The sequence below is a fragment of the Rhea americana genome, unplaced genomic scaffold, assembly GCF_003343005.1.
Source record: "Rhea americana isolate MKP2758 unplaced genomic scaffold, rheAme1 scaffold_215, whole genome shotgun sequence".
In the NCBI taxonomy this organism is placed as follows: domain Eukaryota; kingdom Metazoa; phylum Chordata; class Aves; order Rheiformes; family Rheidae; genus Rhea; species Rhea americana.
Genome location: NW_028186305.1, coordinates 600,202 through 625,720, shown reverse-complemented (window position 1 = coordinate 625,720; position 25,519 = coordinate 600,202). Strand labels below are relative to the sequence as shown.

Sequence of the window (25,519 nt, the reverse complement as noted above, 5' to 3'; positions counted from 1 at the left end):
TTGGGAGTCCTGTGTGAAGTGAATCACTCAGGAGGTTTCTGTTAGCAGGGCTTGTGTAGTTCCCCCTTGTGCAAGAAGATGGGAGGAAAGGAGATCTCCCCTTTGGAACTGAAGCAGCTGTTGAAGGGAAACCCAGGGTAGGCTGCTTGCCTGTTACAGAGCCATTAGTCAGCTCTGGATCCTCTTGAGCTGTCTGTGCCAGAGTGACAGAAATGCCTAGGTTTCTTGCATACTTTGAGGAAGAAAATTTTGACCTTCTGGAACAGAGAGGTTAACAATGTTGAGGGAAGGAAATAACTTTAAATTTCACAGTCAGCTTAAAATTAGGCTGATTCAGAGTTACAATGTTATGAGTGTTATGCAGTAAAATGGTCATTTCCACATCCTTTCTACATGCAGGCTCTTATGTGCCAGAAGGGTGGGTCCTTCTTCCTCAGTTCAGATTTAGAAGAGCAATGAACTGAATAGATTGCCCAGCTCTTTCCTTTCTGGTACACAAGCCCTGTTGTTGCAGGAAGGCTGTCTTTGGGGAAGTGCCATCTTTCCTGCAGTAGGCTTCAGGTTCAAGCCCTGAGAGATGAGAGCATTTGCCTGGTGCAATCAGAGAAATAGTCTAGAATTCCTTAAAAGATCTGTCCYGTCACATTAAATGAGAAGTTCTCATTCTTCACTAGAATAATGCTGCTGTTGAAGAAACCCTGGAGACTTGGAGAAAATGAAGTGAGCACCCCGAGTCATATGACTGGGACATGTTTGAGTGAGTTTCAGGGGAGGTTCTTCCCCCTCCCAGTCATTATTTAGTTTCCTCAGAGTGCTGAGCTCTAGTGACTAATTCATCCCACACCGAGTTTTTAAAACTTGAGTTGGCTGTTTGTCCAACATTCCTTCTTCTGGTGCTGTTGGAGTCTGAATGTTATCAATCAGTTCAGCAAATGTTTATCCTTGTCCATATGACCAGCCCTCTGAAACTTTACTTTGGAAGCTGGATGTTTGAAAAATAAAGAATCTGGTGATGTGGCTTTTTGTGTGTGTGCGCACTAATTAAGGAGGATACTGCCAGAGGCTTGCTATGTTGAGTTTGAAACACACAGCAAAGAAGGGAAGGGCAAAAATAAGAACTGAAATGACAGTAAGAATCTCAGACCAAAGTAACCTGCATATTCTGGTCCTGAAATAGAGCAGTAACTGCTACTGCAGGCACCAGACAGAAACGTTTTAGTGGACAAATGATTTGTCATTTTCTCTCAAATTTCCTGTTTGAGTGAAGCATTTTAGAAGAATCTTATCTTTCTTTGAGCAGCAGTGGAGAATACTGTTGATTCTCTAAAGCCGCCTTCTTCCCCTTTGCTATCTGACTTTTTTTCCGAGGAACGTGTCAAAGAACGTATAGGTCACTGAGATGCTGGGACTGAAACTGCATCCAGGCTATGTGAATTTATAGAAGGAAGTGTTAGYTAAGGTACTCTGTAGGAGATGAGAAGTCCTAGTCTCTCCTGGCTGGAGAGAGGATACTTGTCAGTTTAGTTTCTCCTACCARCTAGAGCCAAAGGGGCAGGAGGACAGAAAAAGCTATGCTGGTGTGTGCATGTTGGAACTTGCACAAACTCACTGCCTTGCAGTCCTCAGGGAGAGGTTAATGTGCTGTCCCTGGCAGAGGACATCTAAATATTCCAGGAAGAATTGTTTGAGTTGGAAGGGGTTTCTTAGAAATCACTCAGCCCATCTGCAGGACTCTCTCTCTTAAGAAAGCACTAAGTTTTGGTAGGAAGATATCAAAATGTTGTGGTTCTCCCCCTTCTTCCCTATAAAGGCATTTATTAATAGAAAGAAAATTTTTTTGAACTTCTTAAACAATTATTCCCCCCCTACACCTTGTTCACTGCAGTATTGGGTGCGTTGTATACCTCTGAGGTGATGTTTTACCAAGGTTGTAAGTGTAACTGCTGCAAGGTGGGCAGTTGGGGGTGTGGTTTTGCATTTTGATAGAGTTTCAATGTTGGCATCCTAAAAATAGGAAAACTCAGAAGGTAAGAGCCCTATACCTAGGGATATATTGGCTTTAGCACTTGAAATTTTGTCCCATTTTAGTTACCTTTCTGACATAATTCCTCAAATAAGGTCAGGAATTCAGAGATGGAGGTGTCTTTACAAAATTCCCACTCAGTTTGTACAGCCTAGGATTAAAGTAGAAGTATGTACACAGTATGTTGGATACCGTTTTACTTCTGAAATGTGCCAGTCCCAAATTCTGCAGCAGAACTAGTGGGTTTGAGACTCCATAGCAAAGTGGTGAGTGCAGCCTGAAGGAACGTTYGTTTGTGTTCAGTGCAGAGTGTTTTTTGTAACTAATGGGTCATTGGTTGCCAGGTTCAGTGGTAACTAGCATGTTCCCATCCCTTCCCAGAGCTGAAGTTCAGAAAACTTTTAGTTCTGTTAAGCACTTTAATTCAATTTTTCTTTTTACAGATGATGAAATTTGCTTGGGATAACTACAAACAATATGCACTAGGGAAAAATGAACTGCGACCGCTCACTAAGAACGGCCACATCGGTAACATGTTTGGTGAGTTCCGCATCAATTTCRATGCAAGTTCCTTATCTTTTTAAGATCACATATTCATGTCAGGTGCGTTCTCTGTAATGTAGAAAAGTATCTGCAACAGCTTTGATCTTTCTTCTCTTCATTTTTAAGAAGTGAGATTCTCAACACAGCTTCTAAGACTTATTTACCCATGTCCTTTTGCTGGGAATCTCATTCCTGTAGACATCTTTTAAAATCTGCAAACTGTGTCAGCTGTATGTACAGATCTAACAGCAAATRTGTCTGAGAACAATGCTAAAGCCAACCAATGTCTTTATTAAAACATGAAGTCAGTCCAAACCTGATGATGCTGCTATTTGTCTAAGCTTGTACACGTCAGGACCTGACCAAAGTGAGCATTTTCTCTCTCCTTGCTCCACTGTTGAGCAAGATGTGAATTTCATGAAATATTGAATGAATGAATCAATATTAAAAGCTCTTTATACTGTGCGCTTACTGGCTTGTATAATTTTACTCTTGAGCAGATTACCTTTTTTATGTGAGCCACTTGCATAACTTCAGTGCTATTTTCCTGCTTTTTCTAGTGGGATACTTGTTGACTTGTTGGARTGTAAATTGTCTTTTTCCTCATTTGCATTCAGAGATTTCCTGCTCACTCTGCCCTAACCTTGCCTTCTCAGCACAGGYTGTACCATAGTGAGCAGGTGCAGAGCATGGAGGAAGGCCAGCAGAATCTGCTTTAGCAGCCCCTTCCCACCTATCCTTGAGGAAGACTGTCTGTACAGACCTCTCTTGGCTTCTTTCAGTTGGACTGTGCTTCAGACATTATCTCCAGATTAGGGTGGAAGTAGAATTCTTCAGTGAGCAAATTATCTGCAAATTGTATTTTTGTAGGGGAAAATACAGAGGAAATCCAAAGGGAGTGAACTGATACAGTCTGAAGAAATGATCCCATTCCTGTTCTTGCATTCTGTACATGTCCCAATCCTTCTCTACATCAGATGCATGACATGGGGGTGATCTTTAAGGCTATAGATGTGCTATGCATGGAGACCAAGTGTAGCATGCTAAGGAAGCCTCACTAGCTTTGGGGAGCTGAGATGTACATGTGAGTGGAGTTTTGGAAGACTTCCCRCTCCTGCTGAAAAAAGCTTCCTTCAGATGTCTTCTAGGATGGCCAGACCCATGTAGAGCAGCAGCCCTGTTTGGCCTCTGGACTGCAAAAGCAGATGGCCCTGAGGGAGATGGCAAAAGAAGGGCCAGCTTGTAGTTTAATCACAGTGCTGGGAGAAACCTCTGTGTTGTGCTTGTGGCACTGCCATCAAGTTGTTTTATTGCCCAGAGTGAGGTGCTTGTCTCTTTAGTTCTTGCAGAAGTCCTGGGAGAGTTAACTGGCATCTGGTTGTGCTGTACTGTAAGTTGCGCGGAGGCTGCGTTCATGATTGCTGGGGTGCCTGGAGAGAGCAGTTTGGGAAGCGTGCCTTGTACTAGCCCAGGCTGCATATGGCTAGCCACTGCCCTTGACCTGTCTTTGTGAGGAGTGGTTATTTGGGTTTGTCCTTCTTCTGCCTTCCTCTCTCCATCCCAAGAATATCCAGGTTTCTTATTTAAGAATTTGCATTAACTGTAGCATTTAGTTAAGTGTTTCGCAACTTCTCCGTTCTGGCAAGCTTGTCAAAATTYCTCAAGGAGAGTGCCTGTAAACAGACAGAAATATTGGAAGCTTTTAAATGCATTTATCATGCTAAAACAATTGGCAATACTTATGCTTGTTTGTAATGTGTTTGTGAGCGCTCTCAAGGAAAATACTTCGGAGCACAAGGGTTTGCAGACAATTGCAGAACAGAATCTACATAGTACGTTTCAGCCTCTTAATAGGCTTTTCCCCCTTCTGATAGTGGCTAGTAAAGAACTGAAGCATTAGTCAATCTAYTATTGCAGCCCTCTCTCTCTCTTGTCTTCAGAAGCATTTAGAAATTAGGATAGTGTCACATTCACCCCCCTCATGGTTTCCTGATCCACATTCTGCCACATAACACATCTTTTTGTTCTAAACTACAGATGTAATGTAGGCAAATCTGGTATTCTCTAGGCTGGAGGTCTCAATATTAAGGTGAGATTTATCTGCAGCTGCTTCCATGTGGGAGGGAAGGAACATCTTTGGGATCCACATTTTCCTGTTGTGGATGTGATGCTCACCTGTATCCTAGCCTTCAGTTTAGCAGCCTCACCCTGAGGAAATCGGAGGCACTGATCTTTATCAAATATTCTTTCTAATCAAAGTAGAAATACAAAATAAATGTTCACCTTTTCCTTCATAGTGTTCTGCTTTTGTTACAGCAGAACAGCTGTGAGCTAGCATCCCTCCGTGCATCCACCCTGATGGCAGGAGAATCACAGACAGAAAAACTCCTCTTGTATCTCCATACTAGTAAATCTCCTTCCTGCAGTGCTTTGGAAGGTGGCATCTCACATCTGGGAGAATATCTATATAATTTACATACTTTTTCATACCTAGAAACCAGACTTGCCCACTAACCAGTGCAGCAGCTGGGCTGCTGCATACACTGGATGGCAGTGCTGAACATCGGTTTGGGCTTGGTCCATGCTGGTCACTTGATCTTGCCTTCCTACTTTTAATGCTCTCCAAATCATACCTCGAGAACATCAATTGCACCAAGATTTTCCAGTGTTCTGGACACAGTTCATTTGTACAAAAGTCTTCTGATTGCTCTCACTTATAATCATTGCAACTTGAAAGCCCTTTCCTCAAACCCATTAGCTATGATTCTTTCATAAAAAAATTACTGGTTCCTTTGTGATGCATGTGATAAGATATGCCATGCTGAACATCCCATCTTTCCATGCATTGTGGTAGGGTAAATGATCTTTAGAACTCTCAGCCATTTCAGATGTGTGCCGATTCCCCTGTGAATAATTGCAATGAGAACAGGCAAAGCACATTACTAAAGTGGAAGAATGATTTCTGGTAGAGTAAAACCTGCACCACAAGATTCCTGCACGATTGTCTAGTACAAATGCAGAGTTTTCATAATTATTCATAGAATTTAAATCCAAGCTTCAGCTGACTCGAGAAGGACCTGCAGGATGCCTGCCCACTGTTAGGATCGAGCCCCAGACATGTTTGTTTAGGAGTGATACCTAAAGACAATGGCATGGCCAAACCAAAGGCTGGGTTTGTAGTTAAGGCTAGAGAATGGCAAACACATGTTCTACTCCAAGTGCTGACCTAGTTACTTTAATCCTTTTTAACTGGTCATCGCAGCATTCCTGTCTTGGGTGAGCATTAAATTAATTGATGTTTGTAAGGCATATTGAATTCTTTAGAGTGAGGCTTCTGGAGAGGGCAACYGTCTTATGTAGAGCAGTGCTTGAAATGCACCTGTCACTGTGATATCCAGCATTAGATAGCTGAATTATTATTCTGCCCGTTCCCTGTGTCTGTCATAGCCACTTATTTTTCTGACAAAATGTTTTTAAAATCCTGTTAGCTTTACGGAGTTTCTCTAGCTATGGGAGAGTGAGCTGGCATCTATTTCTGCCCATGCATCAGCTGAATTGTCAGTTACATTTTGACTGCAGAGTCTTTTAACAATGATAAGGTAAGAAGCCTGATTTTCAGATATCTCATGAAGTGTGCGGTGCTGGCAGCAGAAGTATCCCTTTTTTGACTTATAACCTGAGCAAATTTGCTTTGAAATCAGTGACAGCAAGTAAATGTGGAACCTCATTGTGGTGTTAGACAGTCATTTTTCACCTCCTAACTGCATATTAGTATATTAATTCTAGTGTAAAAATCACAATCCTCTACTAGGTTTTCTCCCTTTTTTTCCTCTCTGCCCACTTGAAATCACATCCAACATTATGAATTGTCTTGTCAGAGCCATTGCTTCTCTCAGCATTGCTGAATTTGTACATCTTTGTGAGGGTCTATAAGAGTTTCTGTGAATCTGTGTGAAAACTGTTACATCTAGGACACAGCCAGGTCACCAGAACTGGATGGCAAAGATCTGACAGCAGCTGGGCCTAAAAGATGTAAAATGTTTAGAGTTCATTCTCAAGGACAGCCCTCCATATCATTTGAAGTTTGACTGTTTGGTGACGGAGTATAGAGGGCCATCTATGCTGACTGGGTAACAATTCTTGGAAAATCAGTGGCTGCTTAAGCTCTGTTTGTGTACATGGCTTGGACTTTGGCCTGAACTGTCCTGACTGTTTTGAAGACAGGAGGTCATTGGTCTCAGTTGCTCAGAAATAGTGTTATTTTGGCTCTCCAAGTTAAACAGGGATTGAAAAAGCTGGGGAAGCAGAGAAGTAATGGTCATGTGGGTATATACAGAGAGAGGCCTCTAGAGAAGTACCCAGATTCAGAATCCCTTCAGTTTTTCTCATCCTAACAAATGCAGTGCAATCAATACCAGACCTTCTCACTGCACTTCTCACTTCTCATGCCCACTGCGTGATTTAGATGGAGATTTGAGTAACTCAGCATTGAGAGCCTGTTTAGTCCGTGGCTGTTCTGAGGTTGCCAAATAATACCAGTTCTGATGTCTTTTTTTAATTAGAAACATTTCTCTAGTGGACTTAGGCCACCAAGCTCCTTTCACATGAACTTGTGAAGCGTGCTGGAGTGCTCTTTTACCACCTGCTCAGGTCCTGGGTTCATTTGGATGGAAAAGACTGCATCCCAGAATTAGTCCCTTCAACCATCTAATCTCATCCATTGAGCCAAACATTTTCCAAAAAATTTTCTTCCTTCATCATCAAGTTTGCTGATGATACCAAGCTGGGAGGAGTGGCTGATACACCTGAGGGCTGTGCTGCCATTCAGAGTGACCTGGACAGGCTAGAGAGTTGGGCGGAGAGGAACCTCCTGAGGTTCAACAAGGGCAAGTGTGGAGTCCTGCACCTRGGGAGRAATAACCCTAGGCACCAGTACAGGCTGGGGGCTGTCCTGCTGGRGAGCAGCTCTGCCGAGAAGGACCTGGGAGTGCTGGTGGATGACAAGTTGACCATGAGCCAGCAATGTACCCTTGTGGCCAAGAAGGCCAATGGTCTCCTGGGGTGCATTAGGAAGAGTGTTGGCAGCAGGTCGAGGGAAGTGATCCTTCCCCTCTACTGAACCCTGGGGAGGCCTCGTCTCAAGTAYTGTGTCCAGTTTTGGGCTCCCCAGTACAAGAGAGACATGGAGCTGTTGGAGAGAGTCCAGTGTAGGGCTACGAGGATGATCAGAGGGCTGGAGCATCTGCCCTATGAGGAGCGGCTGCGAGAGCTGGGCCTGTTTAGCCTGGGGAAGAGAAGGCTGAGGGGGATCTTATCGATGTGTACAACTACCTGAAGGGAGGGTGTCAATGGGATGGGGACAAACTCTTTTCAGTTGTCCCATGTGACAGGACAAGAGGCAATGGGCAGAAATGGAAGCACAGGCAGTTCCGCCTGAACGTGAGGGGCGATTTCTTCCCTGTGAGAGTGACGGAGCACTGGMMCAGGTTGCCCAGAGAGGCTGTGGAGTCTCCTTCTCTGGAGATCTTCAAGGCCCGCCTGGATGCAACCCTAACATGCTCTAGGTGACCCTGCTGAGCGGGGAGGTTGGACTAGATGATCTCCAGAGGTCCCTGCCAGCCTTACTGATTCTATGATCAGTGATTTATCTAGGAAACCATGAAGTAAGCAGGTAATGTGCCCACCTCAATTAGGAACAGCAGGAGTTGATGTATGAATATTTACCTTGGGAAATGTAATTGGGTGAAAATAATATTTTAGCAGCATTCTAGCTACCAGACGAGAAATAGTAACCTCCAGTTGCGCAATCACTTGGTGCAGTTTTCGTTCTAGCTATGTATGTCTTTCACTGTGATCACAAAATTAGAAAACACTGGAAATATCCTTTTATGTGATGGTGGTAATTGTTCTCTGAATTTGCGTGCTGAATTATATCTGCTGCCTGTTGCACATGATATGACACAGATTGCTTCATGGGCTTTTTAAAGAGAAAAATATACACCATGCACCCCCCACAACCTTGCTGTTGTAATGAGGATGTTTCTATTTCTCTTGGAACACTGTTGCTCCCTTGCATCCTTTTTCTTCCTTTTCTTCTTTTTTCTTTCCCTTTTTCTGGTAATATATTACTCAGTTGAATATTATTTTATAGAAAGGCATTCTGAGCTGATGTTGGCTTTTGCTGCTGCTGAAATCTGTAGCAACAAACTTATTTCCTGTCAGCATGAAGCAGTGAATCAGGGTATCCTCCAAATATCAAAGTCTTTGGAGATTGGTTGCATGATTCATGTTAGAGCTGACATTTATCCCGGTTGTATTTTTTTTTTCCTGCCTTCCACTGCCAAAGACTGCTTCTTTCAGACACTAAGGATGTCATTAATACCAGAGGAGATCTGTTGCCACTCTGCTCTCACCTTGCGTTCGGCTGAGGATGGTGGCTTCCTTCAAATGTGCTGTTCTAAGCCTCAGCTTCAACATCAGGGCTCAACCGAACCCCAAATCTTACAGAGAGAGATTTAAGCTTATTACAGTGGCTCAGCTGACAGGTGATAACTCATGAAGTTGAAAAAAATCATTTAAATAGTTGAAATATAAGAAACTGCTCGTGTCATGTATAGTGTCCTAGGGCCTTCTTCAAACCCCTTTGCTATCAAAGCTCTTACTCTGAGGATGAACCAGGCCTGACCAACTGCACTTTGACGGTGATTCTTGAAAACACTGGATTTGACTCAAATGGGTTAATCTCCCCTCAGATGAGATTTACATCTCAGATAAAAATAAACTCAGAAAATTCAATGGAGGACAGCCTTGGCCCAAGACGCAAAGCCSAGATAAACGTTACAATGTCTCTGTATGTTTGTGTCTGCAGTGTCAGTTCAACTCTTTAGGAGGACAGCTGCAAAGACTGGACAGCAAGGGTTTGGTCTGGGCCTGTCTTTAGCAGGAAAGCAGGCAAACTTCACATTGTCTCAGTATAAAACCATTAATCATACCAGGCTTTCTCGTGAGTTTCATGAACTTTCCATTGACCATTAATAATTTTCAGTTTAATGAGGCCTAAAAGTAGGAGTGTCTTGGGATTTGTCGGAACTACTTTGCACAGCAATATGGGGGAGAAAGACCAAAAGAAACAAAAACTGCCTTTAAAGTAACAAATGAAAATCTAAAAACAAAAATACTGTTGATGTCCCAAAGAGTACTCTTCAGTCATAACCTCTTTTTGAAATACTGGAAAGCACTAAGAACTAACATCTAGCATTAACTCTAAGGATCTTACTAGCACCTGTCTGTGCTGGCTTGATTATAACATGGATAATAAAGTTGAATGTTGAATTAGAAACACTTGACAACATGGATATCCCTGCTATTGGTCAGAATATATCTTTCAGAAATTTTAAGGGCAGTTTATCTTCTGGCCATCATTTGCAGTGAAATGTTTTGTGTGATTTGTGCTGCTGACACAAACGCACCTGCAGACATGCACTACCATAAGCTATATAAGGAAGCAGAGAAAGTTAAGACTATATTAGAAGTGTGTTTCTAGCTATACCTTTTTTGTATCTTGAGATTTCTGATTTTGTTGTCTTTATCCCTTGCATTTAACTTTTTCTTATTTGCTCAGAGGAGATGGATAACTATAAAATCGTGGAGCAGAAAGCCTGTTCGACTCTTGAAACTTCTGAAGGGATTAGGTGATTAGGTGGGTTCAGAACTGATTTTGCTGAGTTAGATTTTTAACATTTAAGTTTAAAGCTCAAGTGTTTTTTTGTGTGTGGAATGGCTGAAGCTTCTTGCCACTCTCATTATATATCTCATTGGGTATTTGTCTGGATTAGTGATAGACTTTGACACGTTTCTGTTTTCCTTCAGAAGATCCCATTTAGAATGGCTCCTGCTACTGAATTTCCCTTTTTGTAATTTCTCCAGGTACTTGTTTCCTGTATCATCTTCATGGTAACTTCTGGGATGAGAGAAAAGTCTCTTGCCCCACTTAATCAGTAGATTTAATGTCATCTCATAGGACATCAAGTTTCATATTTGCCACTGTTTCCAGTGTTGGATCTGTGTGTTCATAGAATTGTGGTAGGCATTTTTCATTTGAAGACCTTTGTGCTTGTTAAAAACACTCTTTTAGCCTCTCAAGATTGTTCTTGTCTCTAGAGATTTTTTTTTTTTTTTGAAGTTCAAGAAAATTCCTTAGCCTTTGCTTGAGACATCAGCATGGTAAACAAGGAGAAATATTTTTTGGCTTTACTAAAATTGTTCATGCTTCTTGTGATGTTTTATTCTCAAAAATTCTACTGTACCCTTACATACTTATGCAGTTCCTAACAGGAAAAAAAAGAAAAATGGTTCAGGAAAATGAAGGTGTTTCAAGAGAAAGTTCTAAGGCAGAGTTTGTTTCTGTACCAATTTCAGTATACTGAGAATATGGTTGCTCTGATACAAACATGCAATTAAGAACACCTAAATTATTTCTATTTCTAGCCACAGTGCTTTTATTTGAATACATGATTACATAGGGATATCATTTCTTCAATGAAGTTTGAGGATGGGACGTCACAAATTACACAAATACAACGTTCACATTGAAGTGTAGCTTGCTCCAAGATCACAGAATTTTAATTGATGGTCTTTACTGCAGCCATGACTTGTCTGTCTCACATCTTAATTTCCAAWCTCAAATCTGTTTTGTGTTCTGCAGGCAAGAGCTAATAATTCAGGAATGAGGGAACTGAGGATTAAGTTTTTCACTTACAGGAGAACATAGAGCTTTCATTGACTTTGCTGAGGCCCTCTTTAGGCATCTGGAAGTGAAAGTTGCCTTCAGGCATTAAAATTAACACCTTTTGACTAGGCTAGAGCATTCCTTCTATCTTGGCAGGCTGCATCCTAGTTGCTGTGGGAACCAGCATTTTTAATTTCCTGACTTCTGTGTACATCCAAAATTGTAACTGTGATGTACTCTGTCACTAAGGTAGCTTTTGGGGGTTTGCAGGGAATTGAGCCATCAAAAAACATTTTACGTAGCACTGCCTTCCCTCAGTATTGCTTTGCTGCATCTAATGGGCATCTTCATGAGGCCTTTTGGAAACCTGCAGTTCCCATTTATCTTATTGAATAATCACAGAATAAAAAAGAAACAGTGAGAGGTCACTTAGGGATGGTCTAAGAAGGGAAGGACTAAGCTACGCCATGTYGGAAAGTCACCATAGGCATTCTGCTCCACTGTCTTACAGTTTTAAAGCTGTACTGGTGTCTTGACCTTGCTCTCCTGCTGAAAGTTAAGCTGTGACTTCTTGGCCTCTCCCCACGGACACTGAGAATGATTTACTTTCTTATTCTTTGCAGCGTTTCTCTGTGTCTTTGAAAACTATTGCCAAGCTCCCTTCGATCTTCTCCCCTCAAGGCTGTGCAAACCCAGTTCTTTCCAGCTTTAATTGAAGGTCACATTCTGTGGCATCATCATTGCTGTTGTTCCCCTCTGAACACTCGAGATGAGCCAAATGTTTCTTGAGGTAGACTGTGTCCTGGCTGAGACTTTACAAGTGCTGAGTAGAGAGCAGGAGCCCTTCTGTGTCTTCCATGCAGCATATGCTAGTTACCCTTCCTGAGGAAAGGTTTGCTCTTTGCTCCTTATTGCGACATTACGATATTGTTGAGTTGAAATTGTGATCTGCCATGGCCCYAATATCCTTTTCTGCGGAATGCTGCCTAATCATTTGTTCCTTATACTTTGTAGTTTGTAACTCTCCTCTGAGGATRAAATACTTTGTGTGTCCTCACTGGATTGCATCCTGGTTATTTTGGACCATTTTCCCAAATTTTCAAGATTATTTTGAAGTCTAATCTTGTCAAGCAGCATACTGAAGAGTCTTTCAGCTTGGAGGCTTGCTGTTGTGACTTTAGCTGTACAGGAGAGGAAGAATACGGACAAATGGTTCCAAGCGATCGAGTTATGTGGGCTTAATATGTTCCTGCTAATCAGCTGAGCCACGGTAACAGAGCATTTGCGTTCTCCTGACCTACTGCATTCACAAATAAAGTGTATTTAGATTCTTTCACAATAAATATTAGCGACCATAGCTCAACTCATGAGCAGTAACTTGAAGCACTTAAAAGTCTCTGGACTAGTAACAGGTGTCCAGACCCGCACCTTCCATTCAGTTTCATGCTGAACAGCATAATTAATCCTATTAACTTTATTTTTGAAGCAAAGGGCTTTCTCATTCCTCTATCTCTGAATTCCATTCTCACAGCTGGGCTTGTGAAGTCTCATGTCATTTCTGTTAATTCACCATGGGAGGTGATGTTTGTTTGCCTGGCCTATAGATATAACGGCTTCAGGGATGGGGAATTTTTATCTCCCAAACTAGAATGCACTCTCTGTTCCACAAAGCCCTTCCAGAACAAGTCTTATCTGCTGAGGGAAAAACTACTGCATCTTCCTGATTAGTATAGCAAAGTCTGTCTTCTTTGAATTCAAAGATGAATTAGCAGTCTTTGCTCATTAACTGAAGACTATGGATAATAGGTCTAGATAGGATGTGCGTGTTTAATAGGCCTGTTGGGACTCTTCACATTAGATGACRGAAGCCCTCAAGGAGGTATGTGAAGAAGCAATAAAGAGTATGTAATCAGATTGCCTTTAACCAGTCTAAAATTAATTTTATACACCAGGACCAGCAATATTTTGCCCTACCAGTATTGCTGCTGTTCTCTTCCTCTTAACCTTCTTGAACTGTTCTAACCAGAATTACTCCTCACTTGTCAAATTATCTGTCTTTGCCAGAAATAATCACTGCTGCTTCACAGACATCTGAGCATTGGTGCCCAAACAAAGGAGAAAACCTCTTTCCCAAAGGAGCTTTTGAACCATTGCTGTTTCCAATTTTCCACAGAGCTCTCCCTAGCAGACATGCACAGATTCTGTTGCAGGCTGACTATCATGGTAAAGGATTGGATACACGTGGAGAGTGGATTTGCAGTATCTCCTGTACTGAGGATTATGTTCCTGAGGCTCAGTCAGACCATTTTTTCCTCTATGACACTTTTAAATAGAAACAGTTTGATTTGAGCTCCAGGAGGTTTGGAGTCATGCAGTGATTGAGACAGTGCATGTTGTTGGAGGATCACTAAATGCTGAAAGATGGTTGGAGAAACTGGGGAAAAGAGGATTAAACTGGAAGCTGGTGCCAAGAATTAAATGCTTTAGAATAAGTTGGCAATAGGTGCTTAGCATGTATCGTCTCTTCCCTTCCACCAAAGGAAGTCACTGTATAAAGGGCTGTTTACTGTGACAAGTGATTCATTTTCATGCTGAGCACTTTTTTTTTAAGCACATGGTAAGAATATTGCTAATGTGCTCCCACCGACTTGATCTCTAGACATGGTCTACCTTTAAATTACTTAAATGAGCATGAATTCTCTTTTTCTGCATCTCCCTATTACCCCTTCACTCATCGCTTGTTCAGGGGGGAGCTGCCACTAATAGTTCAGTTTAAATGATAGACTTAATTCTTTGGGGGAAATTGATATTTGAAAAACATGAGTGGTTTGTAATCCAAAAAAAGCTATTTCTTCCCCAGCTGGAACACATTCTGCGTTAAATCTGATCATAGCAACCTAAAAGCCAACACTTCACGATGCTTCTGTGTTTGATGCCAAATTTTACCTAGAAACTGTGCAGTGCATATGCTAACACCCATTGTGCAATGCAGGTGGAACTGTGATTCATTATCACTTTCTGTGAACTCAGAATATCAGCTCTTGTTGRCAACAAAAAACAGACTAAGCTGTCTTGTGGGCCACATGTTTGGGCTGATCCTTGTAATGCCAGTTTTCAGAATTTCCTGGCTTCAGAGAGGAAGTGGAGCATCCTCCTTTGGCAGATGGTTCCTTCAAGATGTTGTCACCTTTTAGTCTCTTTGCATAGTCAGACTTCTGCCCCTTCTAAGCCATGTGCTCCAGGATTAGCTGCTCTCCTGTTTTTAAGCGTCTTTTCAAGGAACGAGCAGTGCTTTGACCTTTCCTCAGCTGGGGCAAGTATGATGTTATCCACTCTATAGCACATAGGACTAGTTTTTGAGTTGATTTGGATGTTAAGTCTGCAGGGTGGCAGTCCCCTCTGTGTTGTCTGCAGTGACAGCCTGTGTCTKGTAAAATGTGTGGATTTCTGATGGATCCATTAAATGTTTCTTAGGGAATTACAAGAAAATTAGTATCTCCAGGGTGAGATTATTGGTGGCTGAAGAAGTTAGTAGCCAACCAGTAGCCTARGAAGCAGGAGGGTTGCAGTATCAGCTACCCCAGCTGATTATTACAATCATGAAGTGGAGCAGGTCATGCCTGGCACATCAACATAAGCTGAAATCAAGAGTGGTTTGTGTCATGGGGTCACAGAGGCTGATTTGTTGGGGTGTGGGGTGCTTGGAGTAGACACCCCTATTTGTGCTGTTGCTGCAGCAGTACTACCCTGCTGCAGGCTGGGGGAGTCATGAGGGAGAGGCTGAATCAGGAACTGGCCATCTTGGTGGTGCCCACTGTGCTGCCCTGGGCACTCACCACCGATCACTGTTCACAGCTGAGGTTGGCTGGGGCGGTGGAGGAGACAGTTGCTCACAGCATGTTGCCCAGTACAGTTGCAAGTAGGCCACTGGGGGCCAAGGGTTCTGTAAGGTCAGTTCTGCTCTTTGGTATGGTCACCCCCTGTCCTGTATGTTTAGGGACAATACTTGGATTGGAGAGTATTTGGAACATGATCTTTTAAACAATACCTGGAGAAGAAGAGTGAAGAAGATGAATATGAGGAAGACAGGAAAATGACCTTGGATATGAAGCTCTTTTTGCCGAGGTCCCTGAAGTATGGGTGCAGTGGTTTGTTTGGAAGGCAAAGAAAAATGAGGTTGCTCAAAAGCAAATGGACTTTTTTTTTCTTTGTCTGCAGGAGAATGTGCTGATAAGAAAAGAAATAGATCTTTTCTCATTCTTGGGCTACTTTTTTTGTCCCCTTTATCTCTTTCTACTGCTACCTTGTTGCTCAGATGTAATTTGTTTAGTTTACCTTAAATAAAGGGAATAAAGTTACGCTGTGTTACAGCTATCAGGTTCACAGATAAAAGCCTCAATAAATAAGATTCAGTGGCAAGGCTTTAACTCAGGTCTGGTKGTGGTGGTACTGCAAGCTTCATCTGCAGTATGTAGCATCACCTCATAACCTGGGATGGTCAGGTAGGTAYTGTTTATAGGCAGGTATAAGGTCGGCCTTAACGAGACAGTTGTAAAGACTGAATTGAGAAATTCCGTTCTTCCTGGAAAGGTCTGTAGCCTATGTGCTAGTTTTATTTAGCTCTCCTGTTTAATTTATGTCAGTTGGATGAATAGCACCAGGGCTGTCCTAGGGATAACTGACTGGATCCYGCTTGTAATGTGAGCAGATGCGGGGATTGTCTTCCTACCTCCTGAGAACCTTCTCTGGAATTAGGTTGTATCCTCCAGTAGTGATATCAGAAGGAAGGCTGGATGGCTGTTGTGACAGGAAAAATTAAAAACTAAAATGATGGGAGTGTTTTCTTGTGGCCAGAGCTGCTATTCTAGAGGAAAGATGAACGGCTAATGCAAAGTCCTTAGGAAGGACAGAGATGGAAATCTTGGATCAGATGGTTGTGGATAAGCTGACGTGATCAACAGAGATGATGAGAGAGCAGWTGATTAGGGAACAGACCAGTACACAAGGGACTGCTTAGTGTCAGAGGAATAGCCTGTGCCTTGCTGTCTATTGATTCTTGTCTCTTGTGTTGCTGTAACTGGTACTGCATAGAACGGTCTAAAACTTTGGTCAACACGTGGTGTCACTTTCTCCAAGTATGGATTTTTATATCTTTTTTTCCCCTCTAACCATCATGTTATGTTTGTTTAAACTTTTTCGTTATAAATTTTGAGGTAAATGCTTCCTGCTCTTTTGCTGGTAGAAGAAACTGAGGCCTAAAGTAGGTAGGAAGCCTTGKTCTAAATTCAGATGGTAACTCAGGAGTTCGTGGCTCCCAACCACTTGTTCTACCTGACYCAGAACACTCTGCAAAGAGAACAGGGTCATCTTCATTGCAGAGCAGATTTTTCAAGAAACTGTGCAGTGATCTTCACAGTTTACTTTGTTGCCAAGATAATCTTGTGTAAAAGCCTCTGTGAATATCTCCCCAAGAATTCTGCAATGTGCCACCACTCGGAAGCTGTCTGGTGACGTGATTTCTGCTCCCAGACTACTTGCACAAATCTCTGCGTAAATGTCAAAAGTTCAGTCTGGTCTCCAAGTAGCATCAATGAGGAAAAGAACCGAAAAGAACAGAACTCAGACTTCTGTCTTTTTTCCCTAAGCTCCTGTTTTAACAAGGCACTGATTTAAATCAAAGCCAGCTCAATCTTTTGAAGCCTTCAATACCAGCACAAGCATAGGAAGAGATCTTAATGTTTTCAGTTCCTGTTTTGTCCTTTGCAACCTGCAGCACCCCAAAAGGTGAAGATAGATAACCAGTAATGACTGGAGTCTTGTGTGCCTAAACAGTTAACAAGTTCATCATTTTTTATAGAAACTGCATCCTAATTTTTATTCCAAACAAGATTTCAGCACTAATTTTTGTTTTGACAAATATGATTTGACATAAGAACAGTGGGAGTCAAGACCTTTCATTTTTGATCTAGGTTTACATTGCTGTGATCTAAATTCCTTCCCCTTTTGCTCTTGCTTTTCAGTTGTAAACTTGGTTATTAAAGTTAGCAAAAAGCTATTTGAAACTCTTTGTTCTGTAGCATTTGAACAGTCCTGCTATATGCAAGATTAAGTATGATAGCTTCCTAATGACTTGCACTGTTCCTTTTAAGCATTGGCACAATGGATTACTGTACAGATTTTTTAAWATGACTTTGAAAATGGAAGATCCAATTTCTGTTTGCTGAGAAACTTCATGAAGGATTGTTGGCCAGGTGGCTGGGCCAGGCCCCCTGAGTCTAGTCTCTCTGATATTTGAGATGGTATTTCTTAACCTCTTTGCTTGCKCTGGTGCCTTGGCACTGCCTACCAAATATGTGTGTTGGTGAGGTTAGTTTGGGCTTCCATCCTGTGCCTGCCAGACGGTTCATAACAGCAGCGTGTTTGTTACAGCAGCAGTACCTGGCTCTCTAAGGTGATRCAGAAGACAACTATTTCAGTCAAGCTAAACATTAACATGAGAAAAGTAGTGTTGAAAAGCTGATAAGGATACTTCTGTCCCCTGCTCCTTGGGGGTTCTTTCCCCTTTCCCAGCATTGCAAAGGTAGTACATCTAGGCACGCATTAAATTCGTCATTATTCCTTACACTTAGCAAAATTGGTTGAGACAGGGAGYCTGCCTTGTTATATGTGATATATGAGTGATTTTTGACTTTGCAGCAGGACAGCACTATGTGGGGTCAGACACCTGCCAACCATTGTGCTTACTGGATTCCAAGACACCAGGTGGCTCTGGAACTTGCAAGCTATTTCTCCTTCCTGAGGAAGAAGAMTATTAAAGACCCCACTCTTAGCTACATGTTTGCTGAGGCATCATGTTTAGAGCTATTCTAAAGACTCTCAAGGGACAGACTTGCAGCTGGGAGCCCTTCAAGTCTCTCATCTGGGCTGTGAACTCCAAATTGTCTATTTTGGGAAAAGGGGAGTGAGGGAAGGCGACTCTCTGTCCCTCCCATCACAGCTGTTCCACTCTGCCTAGAAATTCAAACATTTGCTGAGCTATGGAGGCTGAGTATGTGCCCTGGGGCTAGGACTCTTGTTTAGCCATTGGGAGGAGCAGGTGTGGGTCTGTGTGGTAAGTCCAGCAGCAAAGGGATTTGAACAAGTAGATTCTCAGCCCCTAAATACCTCACTCCAAGGATGTATTTAATTTTCAGCAAAATTCTTTCCTGGAGCCTGGTGATATCCCTTAGGTGGGAGAGCTAGTCAGGCTTTGTAGGGATGGAGCTGGAAAAGCTGGAAGGAAGGAAAAAAAAGAGGGCTTGATTCACCTATGTGAGCTAGTATGGAGAGCATTTAAGAGAGATTCTGGAGAAAAGTCCTGAAATGTAAACTGCTCTACCAAGGGCTGCGTTTCTCTGAGCATGCTATTCTGCTTAATATAAACCCCCTGAGGTAGAATGAAGGTAAATGAAACATGCTTTGTTACCAGTGAGTCACTCTGTTGCCTAATCATTGTCTCTCCTCATGTCAGTGAGTCACTGATGCTTTGTTAGAGCAGCCTGCCAGACCCCAGCCCCTTTTCCCATGGGAGGGAATTCACTGGGGCTTTGGTTGGTTGGCAACTGGATCCGCTGAAAAGGTAGCATGAGGTTCAAACTCCAAGGTCTGGAAAGCTGATACATTGCCTCAGTTATGGGCAGTGCTTAACAATTTGAACTGATATAGTAGGAGCAGAGCAGGGAAAGACGAATCGTTTTTTTGAGCACAGTGAAACCACAGTGTTTTCTGGTGCCAAGGAAACGCACTGAAAATATCCTGGATGCTCTTGCAAGTGCTTTGCAGCCTCTTTGTTTTTAGTTTTTCTTTCTTCACAGTCTTACTCTGCCCCTCTTCCCCCTTCCTGTCTTTATTTTTGGTCTTTCCTTCAGTCCCTGCTCACACCTCACTCATGTAGTTGCTGTCAAGAGAAATCCATCCAGTACTCTGCATTTCAGCGTGCTGTTGTCTGGCTGCGGTATGCAGAGGGTGGAGGCCGCAACTCCTACCTGAAAGTTCTGACCCTGGCTGCAAGAAGCCGTATGAAAAGTTGTGTTTTTCTCTGACGTGATGGTCTTTTGTTCTGTGTGACTCTCACAGAGACTGAAGGAGAACTAAATCTGGAATAATGTCACTGTCTCCAGGTAAAAGACAATTCTTTGGTGTTAAGACTTTGTCTTTTGTCCAGCAGATCACTGTTTTGAAAATTGCAGTCCTGTCCTCTGGGCCCTTTTTAATGCAGGCACTCAACTGTGTGAGCAATGTCTGGACCAACGTTATAGCCCAATTTGACTTGTGGCAGTCCCCTGTTATTTTCAGGCAAGCCTTGGCTGTAAGCCTGAGTGCGTGCAGGTTGGCTTGGGTTGGCTTCAGTTGAATTTTGCAAGTGGACCTTGTGGCTTATGAAAGCTTCAATAAGTAAGATGTAAACTCTTACTGATGCTCAAATGTGAGGTTTCTCATCTGCATCTGAAGCTGGTGTGTTTGATTGGCCTGTTTTTGCCTAAATTGGTGGGTTTGATTTGCAGATAATGGGTAGCTAAAAGGAAGTTCACGGATGCAGCAGCAGTTTGAGATTGTTGCCACAATTATACTTAGTCCCTGCTTGATGCTTTGCAGTGCTTTTCAAGCCTTAATTAGCCTTTGCGTGTCTGGCACATGGTAACATAGATATTCTCCACCTTTGATCAGCCCTCCTAACCTCCCTTTAAACTGTATATTGAGAAGAAAGCTGTTGTATTCACATTTTTTCCTCTGCGCTGGCATGCTGGGACTCTGAAGGAGAGCAGGATGGTGGAATACGTGCAAATGGGTGAAGCTTGTGCATGTGCCAAGGGTCCCCATCCATTAATTGTGGATTCCCTAGTAGCTGGAGTAGGAGCTCTTCACCCTTTATCATCCTCATCCAACTTGTGTTTGGGACCACACATCTTTTGCTTCTTGGCCTCAGTTTGTGGGCTCATCTTCAGTTGATACAAATCTGCCAGCTTGCAGTGCCAGCTCTTCTCTCCTGACCTTTGCTTAGTGTGTTAGAGATGGCTTTCCCTCCTGTCAGCTAGCAGGTCCCCAACRCCAGCTACACCAGAGCTGCAGTAGCATAGTAGGCTTTTTTAATTGTTAGTTTCTTTGGTGGTTATTGTACTTACAAAGTGTTCTCCATCTGGTCCCATGAACACACTTAAACCTCCTAAYGAGCCTTTACCAATGCGTTTTGTCTTTAGAAGTCTTGCTATAGGTTATATTAATGAACACACAAAATAGCAGGCATCGGGAACAAGTCAGGGTAAGAGATGAGAGGAACAGAGGTGAATGAGACAATCTATTCAGCTGATTTTCCCTAGACTAGAATGGGCTGTTACTGGCTTTATCTGTGGTGTTTATAGAGACAGAGCTACTGTTAGTTCCCATGAAAGCCCCTCTGAGATGGAATAGCTTGAATGGTCCTGTTCCCTCCAGACTGGCATTAGGGCATGTACTCAGTGAGGCTGTGGGGGTTTGCCTTCCGTAGGCACAGTGTGCGTACAATGCCTTCCGCTCTCCGAGGAGCAGTCCACTGAGCACCTTTCACAAGCATTATGTTAATTAATGTAATATTTGTTAGTGATTTCTGTGGTAATGTTCACATGTGAGCAGACAGATGATCACCCCTCTGAGTGGGTGGAAGTAGGAATAGAGCAGCCTTGTTGTTCCATGGATGTCACCATTCTTCTCATTCACAAGAGAACAAATACACTTGCGGCTTGGAACGGGGTGGTACGGGGTCTCCTTTGGCTCAAGGTGCTGAAGAGATGAATCTTTGTATTGCTACCATGAGCTACTACTGGTTTGCTGTGTTCTCACAAATGAAACTCCAGACAAAGACCCTACCACTTGCTATCACAAGAGCTGCCACATAGTCCTTCAGTTAGAAATGTGCAGGTCCCTAGACAGACATCCTTGTGTTCTACTTCAGATACCAGATCTTCCCACTGATAGCAGTGGATGAGTTCCTTTTTCCTATTTAGAATGACCGTGTGCTCTCACTGGGCAGTATAGGAAACTGTTGTGGGTCCCAGACAACTCCAGCATATATAGCTTCCCTTTTGGCCATCAGCTAAGCAACTTTGCCTCTCTCTGAAGCATGGTGTATCTCTACTTCAAGGCAGTTTTGCAGTGGGATCCGGGATACTTTTTCTGCACAGGGCCTAAGATTTCTGGAGACAGGCAGAAACTCAGACATGGAGTCTTGCTTCAAAGCCATAGCTGCCATTTCTGGGCACCTTCAGAAGAATTTCTTTAGAGGTTTCCTTGGTTTCTACTTCAAAACTCCATCAGAGAGAGAGTACAATGAGGCTGAAACCAGTAATTTAGAGAGAGGAGTGTCAGCAAGAGTCAAAAGTAGTGACAGACCGGGTTTTGATTTCTTTCCTCCTTGAAGCTGCTTCCCCTTTGATTATATCCCTTGCATTATAATGTGTAGATTGGGGAAGGTGATTATTTTTTAACATCTCTCAAAATACACAGTGTGTCAAGCAAATATCACCACCTTTATAAATGGGTGCATATGTATTGTAATAAATATTCTAGGATATGTATAGCACTGTCTTCTGACAGCTGGTCATAATCATAGCTACTGGACGTTGTGTCACAAGCCCTGTCATGATCTGATGAAGCAAAGCCTGAGTAGGCACCTGAAAGCAATAAATATTCTCCTGAAGTGATGTGCTGCTGTACACAGGAGGGTCTGGGTCCTCTTCAGATGTCTTTTTTCTGGCCTGACATGTCACAGAGACACAGCAGAGAAGTCTTGATGCATGGTTTGCTCTCTGCATTTGTGGATAGGAGGGAGGTTCTTTTTTTTTAATCATTCTCGTGAGACAGCTGAAGCTGACATGGTACCTCTTGGTCTTGAAATATACTTTGTTAGCTCTAGGAAAAAAGTCAGCTGTGCATTTTGCAATTGCTTCAAAGCTGGCACAGAAGAAAAAGACTGTCGACAAGACCCTTGTACAAAACACCAGCTATGGTTCTTCAGATATGCAAGTGTTAAAACAAATGCTTAAAATGACAAAAAGGCAAACCAGTAGGGAAGCAGAGTTTGCCCTCCACTTTGCCAAATACAGGGGAGGAAAGCGAAGCAACTTGGAGCTATGCTGTAATGAAGATCCAAGCATATTCCTAATCCCTTGGTGCATTTCTTGTATTTAAAGGCATTACTTGCTAAAAACATAAAAGGCTCTGTAAATTCAGGCAGTATTCTTTTTTATTTCAATCATCTCAGAACTGTAACTTTTGTCTCTTTGTCTCAGATTAGTTTGAGCAAATCCAACTTCTTTTTCATTGTCTCTCTACAGATTATGAAAGGCTTTGTGGATTATATGATCAAATTAAATCGAGCCCATTAGTGTTACTCTCAGAATATCACAGTAATGGGATGTGCCTCAGGCAGCACTGTCCTTCCTTCTTTTTTAGAATGCTTTGCCTGTCTCTGTGTTGCTCAGAGCTGGTGTGTTTCTCCTCACTAATAGGAAAGTGCATAAAAATCACATAATCATTAATATTGAAGAATCATTAAGGTTGATTAAAAACAGGTCTGACTGGGATGATGTTGATTTCATGGTCACTGCTTTTGGAAAACATGCCACAGAAGCATCAGCTCGGTGTTGTTTTTTAGATCCCACTGGTTGATCCAGTGGCTGGTTGACTCCATCTTTTGCTCTTCTGGAGATAGCTGCAGTTAGGTGAGCATTTCCCAAGTCTATAAGTATAAATGAATTTCTAGAGGCTGTCTGCACTGCCTTTTTCCCTTTTCCACAGCTCCTGTTTTTGATGCGGACAACATCTGAAAACTAGCAATCTGTAGCTGAGCAGTAAAGTCTTGGTTGGGTTTTTATTAAAGCAATGATGTGCTGACTGGCTGAAAAGTGTCAAAACTGCAATCTTGTAACATCAACAAAATAAGAGAGGATGCCTTTTTTATGGGAGAAGAATGTTGAAAGCATAAATGAGCCCTGCACAAAATCTGTGGATCTGAGCACTTGCCCTTTGGGGAAAGGGAATGGTGTATGTCAGAGGCAGTTGCGCTCTCTCTCTACCCCCCCACCCCCACCCCCAAGTAAGAGAAGACCAAGGTCATAAGGTTTGTGGCAGATGACTCACCTTTGCTTTCCTTTCCCCTCTGGGCTTTCCTCTCTCAAATAGAACTAGAACTGAAGTAACACTGAAAGCATTACAATAGCGTCATCTCAATCTGAACGTGTAATTAAAAAAAAGTTCTGGGAAAGCTAGGGAAATTCAGAGTGATGTTTTAAAGTCGGTCAGTGAGAAGATGGAACTGACTTGAGCCAAATAGAAATACATTTCAGGAAGCCCCTGGGCATAAGCACTGTGTGCGAGTCTCTGAATGCACTGACAAGGGAGGCGATATGGACAGAGCTGGTACAMGCAGCTTCTACATCTGCAGAAGCAAAACCTGATCCTCATCCAAGCATCTTTGTGGCCAGGAACCTCACAGCACCATGACTGTCAGGGAGTAGAGAGGAAAGTGGCTGTAACAAAGCAATGTGTGTGTGAGTGGGAGCCTACAGGTGCATGTTGCTAATGGCAATACAACAACAATTTCTCACCTAAGTCTCTGTTGCCTTACATGTGTAGAGAGATGATGGAGAAGCTTCTGTTTGTCCAAACTGTAATCCTCCAAGTGAGGAGCTATATTTGCTGAGTTACCCAGGAAAGTGAAGGTAGTTAAATCCCAAAGGGTGTTGAACTGTGATGCGCTTCATATCCCTTGCCTTCTACTGCTAGGAATGCTTTTGGGGAACCATAACAGAAATAAAACTCCAGGACTGCAATGTTCTAAACCCAGGGTTGTTAACATTATTTGCAGTTCTAGTTTCATTTAATCTCAACTGCTACAAGATTGTCTGTCTACACACCCTGTATAGCTTTCTCATCCTAGCATAGTATGCCATGTTATTCTGTCTCGTTGGAAGCTTTCCTACAGTCTGTTTGCTTGAGAAGAAGCCTGGCATGCTTTTGGTATGTTCCTCCCCCCCCCCCTTTTTTTTTTAAAAAAAAAAAGAAAGCATGGATGATATGGTAGTTTCAAATACTTTGTTGGTATTTGCTTGATATGCATGTGTCCCATTGCCATCTGCTGGAGAATGGTGAGCATGCTCATGGGGCCCATTTGTTCTGTTAGCCAAAGCAAGGGAGCTGCGTCCAAAATCACCCTCTTTCTGTTTTCAAGATATATTGAGATTAGTTTCTGGTCTAGCTGATGCTGCATTTTGTGTGTTGGTAATCGGAAACCCTGAGTCATGACATGGTGCAAAATTACTTTGTGCCCAAGATAACAAATACTGCATCAGGACAGAATGATCAGCTTCCTGTCCTGAATGGTCTTGCACAATAAAAACATAATTCTCTGCCATTACTTAGAAGAAGRCTATAGGAGAGGGCTAGGCTTGTAACTGGATTAGAGAGAGACTAAGTTTAGGTTTGCAGCTGAACAAAGATTAGGGCTGGAATCTCCTTAATGATGCTGGCCAAGGCAAGAACTGGAAAACAAGGCCAAGATTTGCAGTCATGACTAGTGACTTAAAGTATGGACTTTGAGCTGTTCCACGGGGTTATTTTTTCAAAACAGTATCATAGAATCATAGAATCAGTAAGGTTGGCAGGGACCTCTGGAGATCATCTAGTCCAACCTCCCCRCTCAGCAGGGTCACCTAGAGCATGTTAGACAGGGTTGCATCCAGGCAGGCCTTGAAGATCTCCAGAGGAGGAGACTCCACAGCCTCTCTGGGCAACCTGTGCCAGTGCTCCGTCACTCTCACAGGGAAGAAATCCCCCCTCACGTTCAGGCAGAACTTCCTGTGCTTCAATTTCTGCCCATTGCCTCTTGTCCTGTCACATGGGACAACTGAAAAGAGTTTGTCCGTGTCCCCTTGACATCCTCCCTTCAGATACTTGATCAGGCCTTTGAAAATTAGGCCTCTCTAAAGCAACCCATTGTGGGCAGCTGAGCACACTAGTCCCGATGGAGGATCTCAACCTAGACTGTGGCCAAGATCATCTTGCTGGATCCCATCCAGACATCCCCAGCATTGAGGCTGGAAGCTGCTGCCTCTCCCATTCACTCCAGAGTGGAATGGGGCAAATAAAACCAACAGAGGTTGGCTTAGAGCAGGAAGAGAAGGCACAAATGAGGATTCATCATGTTATTCTCT

The 25,519-nt window shown here is 42.8% G+C and overlaps 1 protein-coding gene across 1 annotated transcript in view; it reads left to right on the top strand.

Annotated features, from left to right (window-relative positions):
• Window positions 1-25,519, top strand: part of MAN1C1 (mannosidase alpha class 1C member 1) — a 66,208-nt gene that overhangs the window by 20,084 nt on the left and 20,605 nt on the right. The window contains exon 3 of the mRNA XM_085305007.1: window positions 2,467-2,563. Coding sequence (XP_085161133.1) covers window positions 2,467-2,563 — 97 coding nt within the window. The remainder of the gene's footprint in view (window positions 1-2,466; window positions 2,564-25,519) is intronic.